The sequence below is a fragment of the Psittacula echo genome (genome assembly GCF_963264785.1).
Source record: "Psittacula echo genome assembly, chromosome: Z".
Classification (NCBI taxonomy): Eukaryota; Metazoa; Chordata; class Aves; order Psittaciformes; family Psittacidae; genus Psittacula; species Psittacula echo.
The window spans coordinates 82,960,320-82,973,322 of record NC_137742.1 but is presented as its reverse complement, the minus strand read 5'-3'; the positions used below and the strand labels follow the sequence as shown (position 1 = coordinate 82,973,322).

Sequence of the window (13,003 nt, the reverse complement as noted above, 5' to 3'; positions counted from 1 at the left end):
TAAAATGATGTCAGATGCCACCCTGGCCCAATGTGAAGGAACCCAGGACGCTTTGTCCACCACTTGTGGCTGACGATGTAATGGAAACCTCTTTGGGAAGAAAGCCATGCTGTATTTAACTGCTTTTTCTTGCAACCACAGAAAAGAGGCTTGTCCCAGCCAATGTAGGGAACAACATATCCTGCTTTTCTGATCTGGTTTCTGTGTGTCAGCCAGCTCTTCTATTTATGTTTGCTGATGCCTGAGAAAGTCCCTAACAAACACTCTGCCTCCTCTGGTCTGGGCTAGCATATGTTGCTGCATAGCAAACTCAGGGGCTCAATTGTAAAGTTAAAGGCTCTTACACTGGAGCCAAAGTGCAAACCTCTAACTACACACCAACAACTAATGAGAGGGCGAATGTGAAGACTAAGAATTGGAAGGGCACATAGGGCACAGCAGAGCTGCAGGCACTGGCAAACGCAAATTCAGCCGATGTGCAGAGAAAAGCCTGGTGCAACAGGTGCTCCTGACACTGCCTCATGGCACTGAATTCCAGGTGTTGTAAAAGGCTCTTGATATGAAAGAAAAATGAAAATACTTATGCAAATAAGATAGCAATTTACCTCAGAAGACCTTCAAATCCTTGCACTGGTGGTTCGAGCTAGTCATTGACAGTGACATGGAGGTTGTTTGGTGGTTTGTTGGGGTTTTGGGGATTTTTCTAGCAATAATGGCTGAGGTAACGTATCAGCTTAGGGGCATCAAAAGTGCTTTCTGCTGTGGCTACGAACTGTATCTGTTCTCTTTGTGCAGGGCAGAGTCAGATCCCAGATACCCTTCCAGGAGGAACTTCAGGGTTAGTGAACTTTGCATGTCAGTGTGTCATGAGGTACCATGCATAAGTAACTATAAGGATGCAATGGGAGTTTAAGAGTAAACATTTTATTTTAGCTGTTTAAAACAGAAGCACAGGATTAGCTATAGGCTTCAACAACTCCCCGAGTCTTCAACTGATTTAAAGTTGTTAGGACATAGTGCACCTGGAAAATGTTTCTCCATCTGGGAATCCCATCTTGTGCTCCCCAACTGGAACAGCATTGTCCTTTTCCATGGGAAGATATTTTCCTCACCAGAGAACTTTGCAATTCTAATTTCACCTTACTTACTGTTTTAGCAAGAAGAAATACATTAAAGCACTCCTTGCTGCCGCAGAACAAGTGTAGATGCAAGAGTCAGAAACACTCTAACAAGCATCTGTAAAGAAGTAGAATTGAATTCCTGTCAGTTTTCACTTGATCCCAGGGCTGCATTAGCTTATGTTTTCTGTTCAAGAGAAAAAAGTATTTTCCAGCATTGTACTGCTGAGTTGAAATGCGTCACTCTTGATAGGGTCCTTGAACAAGATTTAAGCAGAGCTATCCTCTTTATGCACACTCATGCTGGTGCCTCTGCTCAAAATTTGGAGTTTGTCTCTCTTGTCTGCACAGCTCTTTAACATTACAAAATAAAGAATTTTCTTCTGCATTATCATGCTGAGGTATTTTCACTTATTTCACGGCCTCTGGTAGCACATAGCCTTTTCCAGAAGAAACTCCAGCTTTTAAGGCTGCTGGCCAGCTTCGAGTATCATAGTAAGTTGACAAGATATCAAAGACTGTCAGGAAGAGAGAGAGATGTGGTAACAGTATCGATTGCAAGCTCTATTAATACATCCCCCATTGGCTGCAAAGCATAAGGAAGTTACAGTAGCTGATGATGGAGGAGGTTAGCATGGGATCTGGCAGTTTGCCTTCCTCTCATTTAAAATCTGACACGCAAGTGTTTGAGGCAGCCTCAAAATAGCACATGAAGCCATTTTGAAGATTCCTTTGTGGAGCTCTGGGTAGGCAAAGCAGAGGCTGTGTCAACTAAAGCAAGGCTCCCCAGTCACCATTTGACTAACCTGTACTACCCATCTGTGCCACTGACCACCATGGTGGGTTATACCTACTGCACTTCCACCATTGTTTCTCAAATGCTGTGTTTCCACATCTCCACACAGTGGTCTCTAGCAACTACACTTGGTGCTTTGCAGAGCCCTCCATCACCTCCTCTGCCTTGTGCTGATGGAGATGGCAATGATGCCCTCATGCCAGAGGTAAGAACTTACTAGAGTTCCTCTAGAGTTCCTCTCTGCTCCATAATCTATAGCAGAAAGATGTTCACATTAAAAAGCCACAGACTGCCAGTGGAGGTAGAGGAGCATGGGCACATCCACTGGTGTGACTGGGTGGCCCAACCCATAGTCATGACATGGAGCCATCACAGTGGTAGAGCACATCACGTCATCCTGGTGGTGTGAGCCTTGCCTTGACTGAGCCTGACACAGGCAAGACAATTTCTGTGCTTCCCTGCCCGGGACCTTGTATGACTCGTACCAACAGGAGCCTCCTCACATCTCCCTCACACTAAATGTTCACTGCTTTTCTTCCTCTGTCCCTGAGAATGCGCTGATGCAGAGAAGCACACAAGACCTTTAAAAAGGGGGTATCAGGAATAAATCCTATTAAGAGAAACCTCTGCTCCCAGTGCTTCCCCCATTATCCAGCAATGGGGAATAATTTTGAAAACATCTGACTTCAGTGCTTGATAGCCCTCTCCTCCCTGCCCAGGCAAGTGACAGTACATGGCTCAGCCTCTCACCTTGATTAATTGCCAGTGTCTCAGAGTGGTAGTTCTTGGTGTTAACAGCTTTCACCATGTACTCACGAATGGGGAGACGGGCTGTTTGCAAGGACTGCTCTTGTGCCCTTTGCAGAGTCAGCTTCTGCAAAGGAAACAATAACAAGGTGCCCCATGTGCACAAACTTGCATATGCACAGCATGCACGATATTTTGGGTGTGAGCAGCTACAAAGCTAAAAGAGGCTTGTTTCACCCAGGCTGCTGCAGTCTCTCAGCCTGGCGCTGGATCCAGGCAGAACCTTGGGGAAAAACGTATAGTGGCACAACAGTGATGTCTCAAATCAAGGCAGCAGGATCACTGGGTACTACAAGTGGGATGTCTCTGCTCTCAGGAGATTATGGGGCAGACAGCACCTTCAGGTTCCAACAGGCTGCTACCCACCTTGTGAATACTTTCATCCACCAGGCCTCCGAGGATGTATACTTTATTTGGATCAATATCTTCAAGGACTAGAAACAAGATAAGCACTTGCTCACCACCACACAGCAGTAAAATCCTATGCTACACCATTTTCCAAGCAAGAGCCCACTTCCATAAGAAAACCATGGCCAGAGTCACCCTTTACCCCAAAGCCTCAGACCATGCAGGAGTCTGAGACTTCAGAAACAGACGTGTCTGCCTGAACCCGCAGGCAGTGTGAAAGGGAGAAAGGCTTTTCTTAGCCTTTTCAGAAAGGCTGAAGGCACAGAGCACCAGAGATACCATACACTGCTCCCTTTAACCACTGTCCGTTACGAGATATGGCTAATCTGGTCAGTCTGATCCCAATCTGCTCCAGTGTTCCCACTACCAAGGTTCCCTACTAAAACCTTTGCCCCCCCATACCAGACTATTTAGCAGGGTAAGGCACTTTTGTAAAACAAGACAAGAATCTATGCCCTCAGCCACATGTGGCAGGTTAGAAATAGAAGAAGAGGAGAAAATAAATAGTAGCAAATTAAGCAATAAAGAGAACATTGTAGCTGCTGCATTATTTCAGAGAAAGATGTCACAGCACCTCCACTTTACCACTTCCTAGTATTACAAGCTGCAGGGGATGTACACACAAGTTTTAGTTAAGTCTGCTGCAGATCACACAGCTCTAAGTTGAAACCTCATTTCATAAAAACAGATTCAAATAGGAACAGATCTAGCATCAGATATAAATACACAGTACATCTCATGCAATTTGAGACAGCGAATACTTGGAATTGAGTCACCTGAAGTATTAAATAGTCTGAAAAAGAAAAGCTTAAAAAACACCGATTTGCCCTAGCTCCCCTGTGCCTAAAGCATGTGAAATATTTACCATTCTCAGAGTCAGGAGTGAGATAAACAATTGCATCTAAAGGAAACAGGTCCAGGTAACTTTCTTGAGTTGTATCCATCTGAAAAATGCAAGACATGGAGAGAAGAAGCCCATGAGACCAGAGTCCATTTGCCAGAGCAAAACCCACTCTCAGAAATATACTGACTCTACTGCCTTAGGTGTTTATACTCCCGCAGATAGTGGGTTTTTTCTTAATTGGAAAATGTTTCTATATGAGCATTGAACAATACATATTTCAAAATCCCTATTCTTTAAGGAAAGGAGAGCAGAAAAAGTCACATAATTTTAAATGAGATTCTAATTCTTAAGAGATTCAGGAATCTCCACCTTGGTTTGTCCCCTCACTGTTACCAGGTGCAGACCCCACATGCCCTGTAGAACAGACGGCTTAATGTCACTGCCATGTGTGGGTCTTGTGCTCAAGTCAGACCAAGCTCAATGCAAAAACTCAGGACAGGAATGTGTGACCTGCCCAAACCCTGACCAAGCTTATACAGCTGCCTGTCCCCAGTATCACAGGTCTTTTTACAGAAGTAGCATCTGGAGAAGGAATTCTCCTGCAAGCAGGAAGGACGCGAACTCTAACCTGAAGCATTTGTACATTGCCCCATTATCTGTCAGTTTTCATCTCCTGTCAAAGCGTAAGAAGATCTGACCTTAACCACTGCCACTAAACTGCATTCCCACATAACTCCCAGCTCTCAGATGAGTGCACCACAGCCTGTTGTGGGTCAACACTGAAGGCCAGCAGCAGCTGCAGGGTGCTACAAGCCTTATGTGCACTGTCATCAAAGACCCTTACCAAATAATTGGAGAAGCCGTCGTTCATGCGAAAACACTCCTCATAGATCAACGAGCCCACAACAAACTCCGTCAGACAGAGCCAAAATGGCTTCTCAGCCCGCCTGTTGGCCCCATAGAGTCTCCTGATCTGGGAGGCGAGGCGGCTTGTTTCCTTCCAATAAACAACAAGCACAGTGACCCACAAGTCAAGAAGAAGGGGGTAACATGGCTCTATTCAGGGCCTGCAGACATCCATGATGCCCGAATCACTGGCTGCTTGCTGAGGCTCTGGAAAGGCTGTTCCTATGGAGCACAGTTCAACTGCCTCAAGGAAACCCAGAGCTGGGCGTGCAGCCAGCCAGGAAGCTGCGTGCAGGCTAGGGGTCGTACGGACAGGCAGGGATGCGAGGGGACAGCATCCCCCTACAGGCTGAGCTCAGGTGAGCTGCTGTGTGGACCCTTCTAGTTGATCCTTCAGCTCTAGTTGCGCTGAAGCACTGGTGCAGAGGCAGCAGCAGGCAGGGCCCTCCGTACCTTCTCAGTCATGCGGTCGGCCACCCCCAGATCCACGCAGAGCCGGGGCCCCGATGTCCTGGCTCGCAGAAGGCGCTCCTTCGCGAGGGCGGCCGGGGCCTTCCCGCCGTCCCGACTGGCAGCTCCTGGGAGGCAGAGCAGCGAGAGGGCAGCCTGAGCCCCGGCAGGGCCGCGGAGCTACGGCCGAACCCCGTTCCCTCGGCCAGGAGCCCCTCGACGGGGCCACTCCGTACAGTGCCATGCCGTGTCGTGTCGTGCCGCCCCTCACCTGCGCCATCAGCCCGCCGGGCCCTGCTCCTCTCCCGCTCCTGCTGCCTCTTGTTTTTCTTGGCCGCCAGCACCCGCTCCCAGTGCCTCCGCTTCCGCAGCACATTTCTCTGTGGGAGCAGCGGGCCCTCAGCCCTGCGGCCTCCTGCCGACGAGGAGGCCGCGGGACCGGCGTCAAGGCGGAGCTAAGCCCTGCCACCCCTCGCCCCGCCCGCGGCACCTACCGAGCACCTAGCCGCCCCGCCCCCCCGCCCCGCGCCGGGGCTGACGGCCGAGGGCTCGATCCGCAGCAGACGGAGAGCCTCGCACGCTACCGCCGCCTCCCCCTCAGGCTCCACCGACAGACAGCCGTCATCTACGCCGCCGCCCGCCATCGGCGCCACTTTCTCTTCCCGGGGTGCGACTTTCCGTGGGAGGCGCGGGGATCGGGGAGTATGTCCCTGTGGCGCCGCAGGAGCGAGCGAGCGGGCGGGCAGGACAACCCGGGACAACCTCCTAGCGTCGGGTGCACGCTGCCGGACGCCTAACTAGGCCCTCCCGCCTGCGAGGCGGGGCGAGGCGAGGCTTGGGGCGGGCCCTGCCGAGGGAAGGCGGTTAGGTCAGGTGGTGCTCCGGCGCCCCTGCTCTATGGTTCGTGTGGAGAGGACGGGCTACGAGTGGCTACTTCCTGCGGGCCGTGTGGCTGTGCCTTGGCCGCCCGCCCGTGAGTAGGGGCTCAACCGGGGACACCCGGAGGACGGTGGGGAGGTGCCGTATGGAGGAGCCGCCCCTCCGGGTCCCCCGGGGCCTGTCCGCCGAAGGAGTGGTGGAGCGGGAAGGGCTCATCGGCCTCTACGGTCTCCTACCCTTTCATCGTTTCATCTGTAGCCTGCAGCTAAGATGGCGCGTAAGAGGGGGGTAGAGGATGCTTGCTGCATGCCCACTGAGACAAGGAGGCGCAAAAGCACAAAATGTAATCAGTTCTAAGTAAGTTTGATGGCTTTGTAATGGAAAATAACTGCGGTGCTAGAAGGTAGTTGACATAGGTTTAAGTCCTTAGGACCTTAGTACAAAAAATGTAAGAAAGGCAGAATAGAAAAACAGGACCTGGGGATGGGGAGTATCTGGGACTAGCAGATGTCCAGGGTGGACACAGTTTAACTGATAAATAGAAGGACAGGGTAATTGCTTGTGGTGTTAATGAGCCCATTAAGGTGGTGTAAACATCTACTGGGGAGTATCTGGGACCAGCAGATATCCAGGGTGGGAGTAGTTCAACTAACTGATAAGTAGGACAGGATGATTGCTATGTCTGTAATGTTAATTAAGCTGGTGCTTCAAAGACTGCCAGAAGTTATGAAGATTGTTGGGAGAAGTAAACGACCCTCAAAGACCACCATCACATTTTTGTATGCATGCGGCAAACTTTCTGGAAAATGATGTAATTCATGTGTAGCCTCATGAATATGCCTGTATGCCCCAGTGACTATATAAGGATGGACTGTGTAGCAGTACGGGAATACACTTTAAGAGGAGCTATCCCCCGTGTCTCCTGTCGCCGCAATAAAGAATACTTGCTTGTCAACTTGAAACTGTTGGCGAGTTTGTTCCTGGAGTTTTCTCTGAATCACCACACAGCAGCTTAGGGCTACAGCCAAGAATGGGACTTGGGTTTCTGTCTTCCAGAGCACAGATTCCTTTGCTCATGTAGCACCAAATGGCTTACAGAGGTGCCCCTGAGTTCTGCCAGGAAAACACGAGTAGATGAGGAAAAGTCCTCTCTCCTCAGGCTGCCAAGATGGTAAGTGGCCCTCCAAATAAACTTTCCTTCCTCCTTTCTCCCTGGTTTCTGCTTCTTCTAGCCTCAGGGGAACTCCAGAGGCAGCCCTGGGTGGCATACAGCACCAAGGAAGAGAACACTGCAAGGTCTTTTGGGCCGTACCCAGTACCCAACAAGAAGGACATGCCATATGACATCATGGAGCTCATGGAGGAAGTAGAAAGGAAGGTAAAAGAGTTGCAAGATTCTGTCAGTAGAAAGTGTACAAAACCCGTGTAGGTTATACACGCTAAATGAGAAGTTCTGGTCCACTCTGGTCCAGAAACCTGACAGGAAGCTGAAGTGAGGAGCACTTCTTGCAAAGCTCCTTACAGTGTACAGGCTGTAGATTTTACTGGAAATCATGCAGTGTGTTGACAGGGTTGTAAGTCTGCCTGGTTCCATGAGACTAGTGGGTTGTTTCAGATGGGTCTTGCACGTAGGTTAAGCTGGATTGCTTTGAAAAACACTTTGTTTTTCTGGGAGAGCAACTGTGTTTATTTAAGACACTATTAGGAGTATTTTTAACACTTTTAAAGGAGAAAAAACAGAAGAAGCTGTTTTGATGACAGTATTAAAAGGCTGAGGAGATACTTCTGCTTTTGAGCTTTGACATTTTTTCTCCAAAGCTAAATGGGCTGCACAGTGTCAGAACAGTAAGCCTAACACAGAACTGTGTATAATGGGAAGAAGAAGGACTTGGACAAGAGTGTCCTTCCCTACTGTTGCAGAGGAGGAATGCCACATAATCCTTCCTGATGTCTAAAACACTCCACCAGCTACAGCTGTGTGAAAACTTCTCTCTCCTAAAAACTTCCTCTCAGGGAAGTGCTGGTCCATCCCTCCCTATCCTTCCCGCCAGCCTGTTGAATCTGTGCTCTGCTACCATTGCAGTGACCTGGGGAAGTCTGCATCATGAAAGGAGTCAGCAGAGTGGAGGGTAAATATGGTATAGCGGGGAAGAGTCAGATCAAAGTTCACATGGTGTGACACAAACCTCTATGTGGCAGTGCACTGATGGAGTCAGTGAAGACCTGTGTATAGGATCCAGTTAACTTAGTGGACTCAGATAGCTAACCTCTGTTGCCAGAGGTTCCTAAGCAAACTAATAGGTTGTGGATGAAGAGGATAGAGCTTCCCCTTGGTTAACTAACAAGCAGACAAGTGAAACAGAAGGAAGGCACAGGCAATTGTGTGGCAGTGGAGGGAGGTTGTCAGAGGAGTCTGTGACACCTGAGCTACTCTCCTTTTTTGTAAAACCCCTGAAGAACAGCGGCTGGTAAGCTAATGGTGTCTGTGGGCAGTTACCACAATCACAGTGAATCTAGCTTGTTTAGTAGAACTGCAGTGGGCAGCCTGGCACTGAGGCTGAACCCCTGCTGGTAAATGCCAGCTGCTGGGACCCAGACACAGATGGGTGCAGCATCAGCTAATCCTTCGTATGAGATGCAGCAAGCCTCTGGGAAAGGCAGCCTCAAACACTATCAGGTAGACTGGGCATTGCCAGTTGTCAGGGGAGAATGGGGAGACAAGTAGAGCAGCATTGTTGTGCCAGCAGATATATCGACTGTATGCTGGCACCTCAAACAATGTGGTGTTGAGATTGGGCCAGCCATGTCCTGTAGGCATAGAGGTAAGAAGAGAGTTACAGAAGGTTTAGGATGGTCGGATGGGCATAGCAGCATCTGTGCAGGGAGAGCAAGTAGAGATACATCATTACATGCTCAGTCATATGTATAAATGGGCTCAAAGGGCAAGAGAATGGGTCTGCAGAGATTCCTCAGCACTGCTGTGCTAACAAATTGTTCTTTGAGCCTAGTGCACCAATGTCACCTCTGCTCTGTGTTAAGTTGCAGTTCTTGACTTGTTTTTCCTTCAACAGACTGGATTTCTGCCCAATGTGTTCAAAGCCATGTCTCATTGACCTGCTGAATTCAGAGCTCTTTTTGCTTATTACAACGCCATTATGAACAAAGACACAGGTAAACCATACAACCACCACACTGCCCTTCCCTTTGTAGATGCGAAAATTTACAGATACATTGGTTCACCATGCCTTCCCCCAGCCCATAATAGTGGCTGGCAGAGGCTGGAACTGCACACAGGTGCTTCTGGCTTTGCTTGTACTGCTTACAGCTTCATACTCTTTAGCTTGTGGTTAAAAGCAGCTCCCAAGCCAAGGTCTGCTGCCTCACTGCACTGTACTCTGTGTCACGACAAAGAAAGGAGAGGCTGCTGCCTAAGAGAAGATGAGCTGGGAGCCAAGTGTGCTTGGAAGGGCATGGGCAGAGGCAGTGATTTCATGTGCAAGGCTGCAGCCCTAGACTACAGGAGTGAGACCAGCAGGGCCAGTCCAGCAGTAGTGACCAGGGCCAGCCAGGATTTCCCAGCCAAGTCCATGGGGACAAGGCTGATGCAAGATCAAGCCAGAAAGTCATCCTCAAACAGGTCACTTAGGTTTCAGACCAGTATGGTTATGCAGCCAGGCAACACAGCGTGGCTCAGATCAAGTCACAGCCAAGCATCCAGCATGAAATAGCTCCTAAAGGAGAGGCAGGTCTTTGCTGAGCCTGTCTGCAGCTCTTCCTTCACAATGGTTCTTGGCAGTGAGCGGCCCAAGAGCAGTGGCAGAATTTGTGTGAGGGTGGCTGTGCCCTCTGGCATCTGATGCACTGCATCAGGGACTTTGAACCCAGGGGTATCTGTCTCCTGCAGCAGCATGGAAAGGAGCGAGGCGCTTGCTGTACACTAGGATGCCTGCAGGGTGCCCTGGTGTAGAGGTAAGAGAGGGCTGGCTGCAGCTGCTGAGCAGGGCTGTAGGGAACTCTGCATGGCTCTGCAGCTTTTGAGGAAATGCAGTTTGAGGACTGCCTGTTTCTCCCTCATTTCCTGTGGTAGCCTGTGGTAGAGGGCACCAAGAATCCTCTTATTGCTTTGGCTCTTGAAGGTACATTAGTAAAACCCAGATTTTGTAAAATAATCTGGTGCATCTAGACTACTCCTCCTGCATTTGGGAGATGGGGGCTAGGGCAAGTGTGTCTTGGCAAGTTCTAGGGGCAGTGAGGGGTGCAGCCTTATTGCTGGTATGTGGTATGGTATGTGCAGTCTCTGTATGAAGCTTTCTGATCTGCTTATGCTGCTGGAGTGAAGCCATGCCCCTACCTGTACCAGGGTCTCTTTTTCCCTTCTCATTCCCATGCTTCCTTTTAATCTGACTTCAAGAATAGAAATATTTTGGATCCCACCCTCTTGAATATTTCTCTTGCAGCATCACAGTGTTGCCACTTTCTGGACTGAACCAGAGCAAGGCCTCTTCTGACTCCTTAACTCAATAGGTTTTAGCAGCGTCTTTCATGTTCTTAGAAACACTGATTTTATGGAAATATTTTCAAAGTCCAGTAAAGCAGTAGTTTTTGTGGGGAAGGCTCTTGACCTTCCCTGTGAAAGGTAGTTTTTAAAAAACCCTTCTGCTAATTATCTTTAAAAAGGCAAAGAGCAGCAGTGGTGATGCGCAGCCAGGCAAGCTCTTCAGATCCTGTACACAGTCCTGTTGTGAATCTGTTTGTGAAAATGACTGGGATTCATTCTGAGTATAACAAAGCACAGTCTTCTTTTCCACAGCTTCTTTAAAGCAGTCACAGAGATAGACACTCTGTAGAAGTCACGGTTTGTCCGTCTGGTGGTCACTAGGACTACTCAAAACCACAGTCCTAGGGTACTTCATTGTTCCTTTTGTGGAGGTTGTTTATTTACTTGCTGAAACCTGTTTAGTGGGTTTTAGAACACTGCACTTTTCTGCAAAAGCAGCAATAAAGCATCAGAAAATGAACAGACAATACCCTTCCTAGCCATTTGCCTTTGAGGTGTACAAAGAGAAGTACCAACTGAGCTGCCTACTCAGTGAGCAAGTAATTTTGCTCCTCTGAATTTTCCTGTTATGCAGAATTGTTGTTTACCTGTTGACCAAATCTCATGTACCTCATCCTAATTAGGTGCCACATGAGCAACTATCCAGGTAAACTGGTTGCGTGGATGGATAATTATAGAATCACAGAATGGTTTGGGTTGGAAGGGACCTTCAAAGATCATCTAGTCCAGCGCCCCCCCCTGCCATGGGCAGGGACACCTTCCACTACATCAGATTGCTCAAAAGCCCCACCATCCTGGCCTTGAACAGTTCAGAGGTGGGACACCCACAACTTCTCAGCACGTACCTGTCTCAGTGTCTCACCATCCTCATTGTAAAACATTTTCTCCTTATGTCCAATGTAAACATACCATATTTCAGTTCAAACCATTGCTCCTTGTCATGTCACCTAGGAGCTTTGGTTGCAGGACCCTGATTGCTCTCTGAACCCCATCTCCTATGCTGTAGTGCAGGCTGCCTATATGCAGAGCACTCCTCTCCCTGTTTCCCCAATGATTCTTGCTATGATGGATGTTTTTAATAGGAAAGTGTGTCAGATCTTTTGCTGTTCCTGTAGGACGACTCAGCAAGGCAGACAAAGAGCTCATAATTGTGGCTACGAATGTTGTGAACAGATGTCCCTAGTGTGTGATTGCACATGGAGCACTTCATTGGATATATTCCAAGCAGCCAACACTGGCTGACCAGGTCTGTAGGATTACAATGGCGTGCTCCCCACTTCCTTGGCATAGTCCTTTGGGAAGTGGGAATAGCCCTCTTGTGTCTGCTTTTTCACATGAAGTTTTGATCCTTAAAGTCTATGTGGTTCCCACCAATCTTGACATGTCTGAGGCCCTAACTCAGTACCTGGCTTACTGGTGAGCAGTCAGCCCAGTAGCCAGTGGGTAGCACTTCGAGGTAGGGGTCTATGTATCGTCATCTACCTTCCAAGCAAGATGCAAGGAGGGGTGGTTGACCTGCAGAACATTCATCCTGCTGCCCACATTCTTTTCTGTTTTAATTTGGTCTGTGGAAGAACTTGCAAACAGTGGGGAGATGATGTGTCCTGGTGGCATTGGGTCATTTCAAGAACTCCTCCATAACCTGCCCAGCAAAACTGTCATAGTCCCTGAAACAAGAAGGGCGATAAAATAGATGAGTTTTCATTTTGTTCAGGTGCTGAACCCTGCATCCTGTGTACTGCCATCTCTTTGGTTTGCAGAGCAAGAAGGGGGTCAGCCAGTTACTGTTTGCTGGGTCCATCTGTGCTGCCTCTTGTTTCTGCCTTCTCACAGCTCACTGTGAACTGGCAACTGGCTGACCTGAGTGACCGGGACCTGGCAATGCTGGAGTTTGCTCTTGCAGTCTGTCGAGCTGATAATATCACTGAAGGGCATTTCCAGAAGCTGGAGAGGCATGGTTTTGACCGTGAAGATGCCTGAGACATAGGCCTGATTTCTCCTTTTTTTGCTATGCCTAATCACATAGCTCATTATATTGACCTATGCCCAAACAAGGAATGCTACACGATGGGCAGGATGCTGCATGAAGAGGAGGAGAAGGAGGAAGTTTAGCATGCCTAATGGCCCCTGATGCCAATGCATCTGAAAGATTGATCAAGCTCTTAGTTCTCAAGCTAGTGTGGCTTATTTCTAAATCTGCAAAAGGCTTAAAAAAATTCATGCCATATTGTAGGCAT

At 48.7% G+C, this 13,003-nt stretch overlaps 1 protein-coding gene and 1 long non-coding RNA gene across 8 annotated transcripts; one reads left to right on the top strand and one right to left on the bottom strand.

Moving 5' to 3' along the window:
- Window positions 1–708: 708 nt before the first annotated feature.
- TRMT10B (tRNA methyltransferase 10B) lies at window positions 709–5,978 on the bottom strand. 3 transcript variants are annotated; one of them, XM_080638561.1, is made up of 8 exons: window positions 5,824–5,978; window positions 5,601–5,709; window positions 5,333–5,457; window positions 4,818–4,970; window positions 3,995–4,073; window positions 3,088–3,155; window positions 2,665–2,788; window positions 709–1,636 (listed from the first exon to the last, which is right to left on the bottom strand). In XM_080638561.1, the coding sequence occupies exons 1-8, from the start codon at window positions 5,971–5,973 to the stop codon at window positions 1,530–1,532; spliced, it is 915 nt and encodes a 304-aa protein (XP_080494687.1). In that variant the 5' UTR covers window positions 5,974–5,978; the 3' UTR covers window positions 709–1,529. The 3 variants fall into 3 exon arrangements, with proteins under 3 accessions (XP_080494687.1, XP_080494688.1, XP_080494689.1); XM_080638562.1 differs by having other exon boundaries at window positions 709–1,236; XM_080638563.1 differs by lacking the exon at window positions 4,818–4,970.
- Window positions 5,979–6,183: 205 nt separating this feature from the next.
- Window positions 6,184–12,843, top strand: LOC308232399. 5 transcript variants are annotated; one of them, XR_013958819.1, is made up of 4 exons: window positions 6,184–6,302; window positions 6,467–6,551; window positions 7,441–7,586; window positions 9,280–10,635. It is a non-coding gene; the product is annotated as an uncharacterized lncRNA (long non-coding RNA). The 5 variants fall into 5 exon arrangements; XR_013958820.1 differs by having other exon boundaries at window positions 6,467–6,565; window positions 7,265–7,586; XR_013958817.1 differs by lacking the exon at window positions 6,184–6,302 and adding an exon at window positions 12,600–12,843 and having other exon boundaries at window positions 6,479–6,551; window positions 9,280–9,379.
- The last annotated feature ends 160 nt before the right edge of the window (window positions 12,844–13,003 follow it).

Bases quoted from the DNA above. Each gene is read 5' to 3' on its own strand.
- TRMT10B (XM_080638561.1), bottom strand. From the start codon at position 5,973: ATGGCGGGCGGCGGCGTAGATGACGGCTGTCTGTCGGTGGAGCCTGAG. The intron at 5,458-5,600 runs GTGAGGGGCGGC...TCTGCCTCCCAG, and splicing joins CCGGCGGGCTGATGGCGCAG to GAGCTGCCAGTCGGGACGGC. The intron at 4,971-5,332 runs GTACGGAGGGCC...GTTTATTGGAAG, and splicing joins CCGACCGCATGACTGAGAAG to GAAACAAGCCGCCTCGCCTC.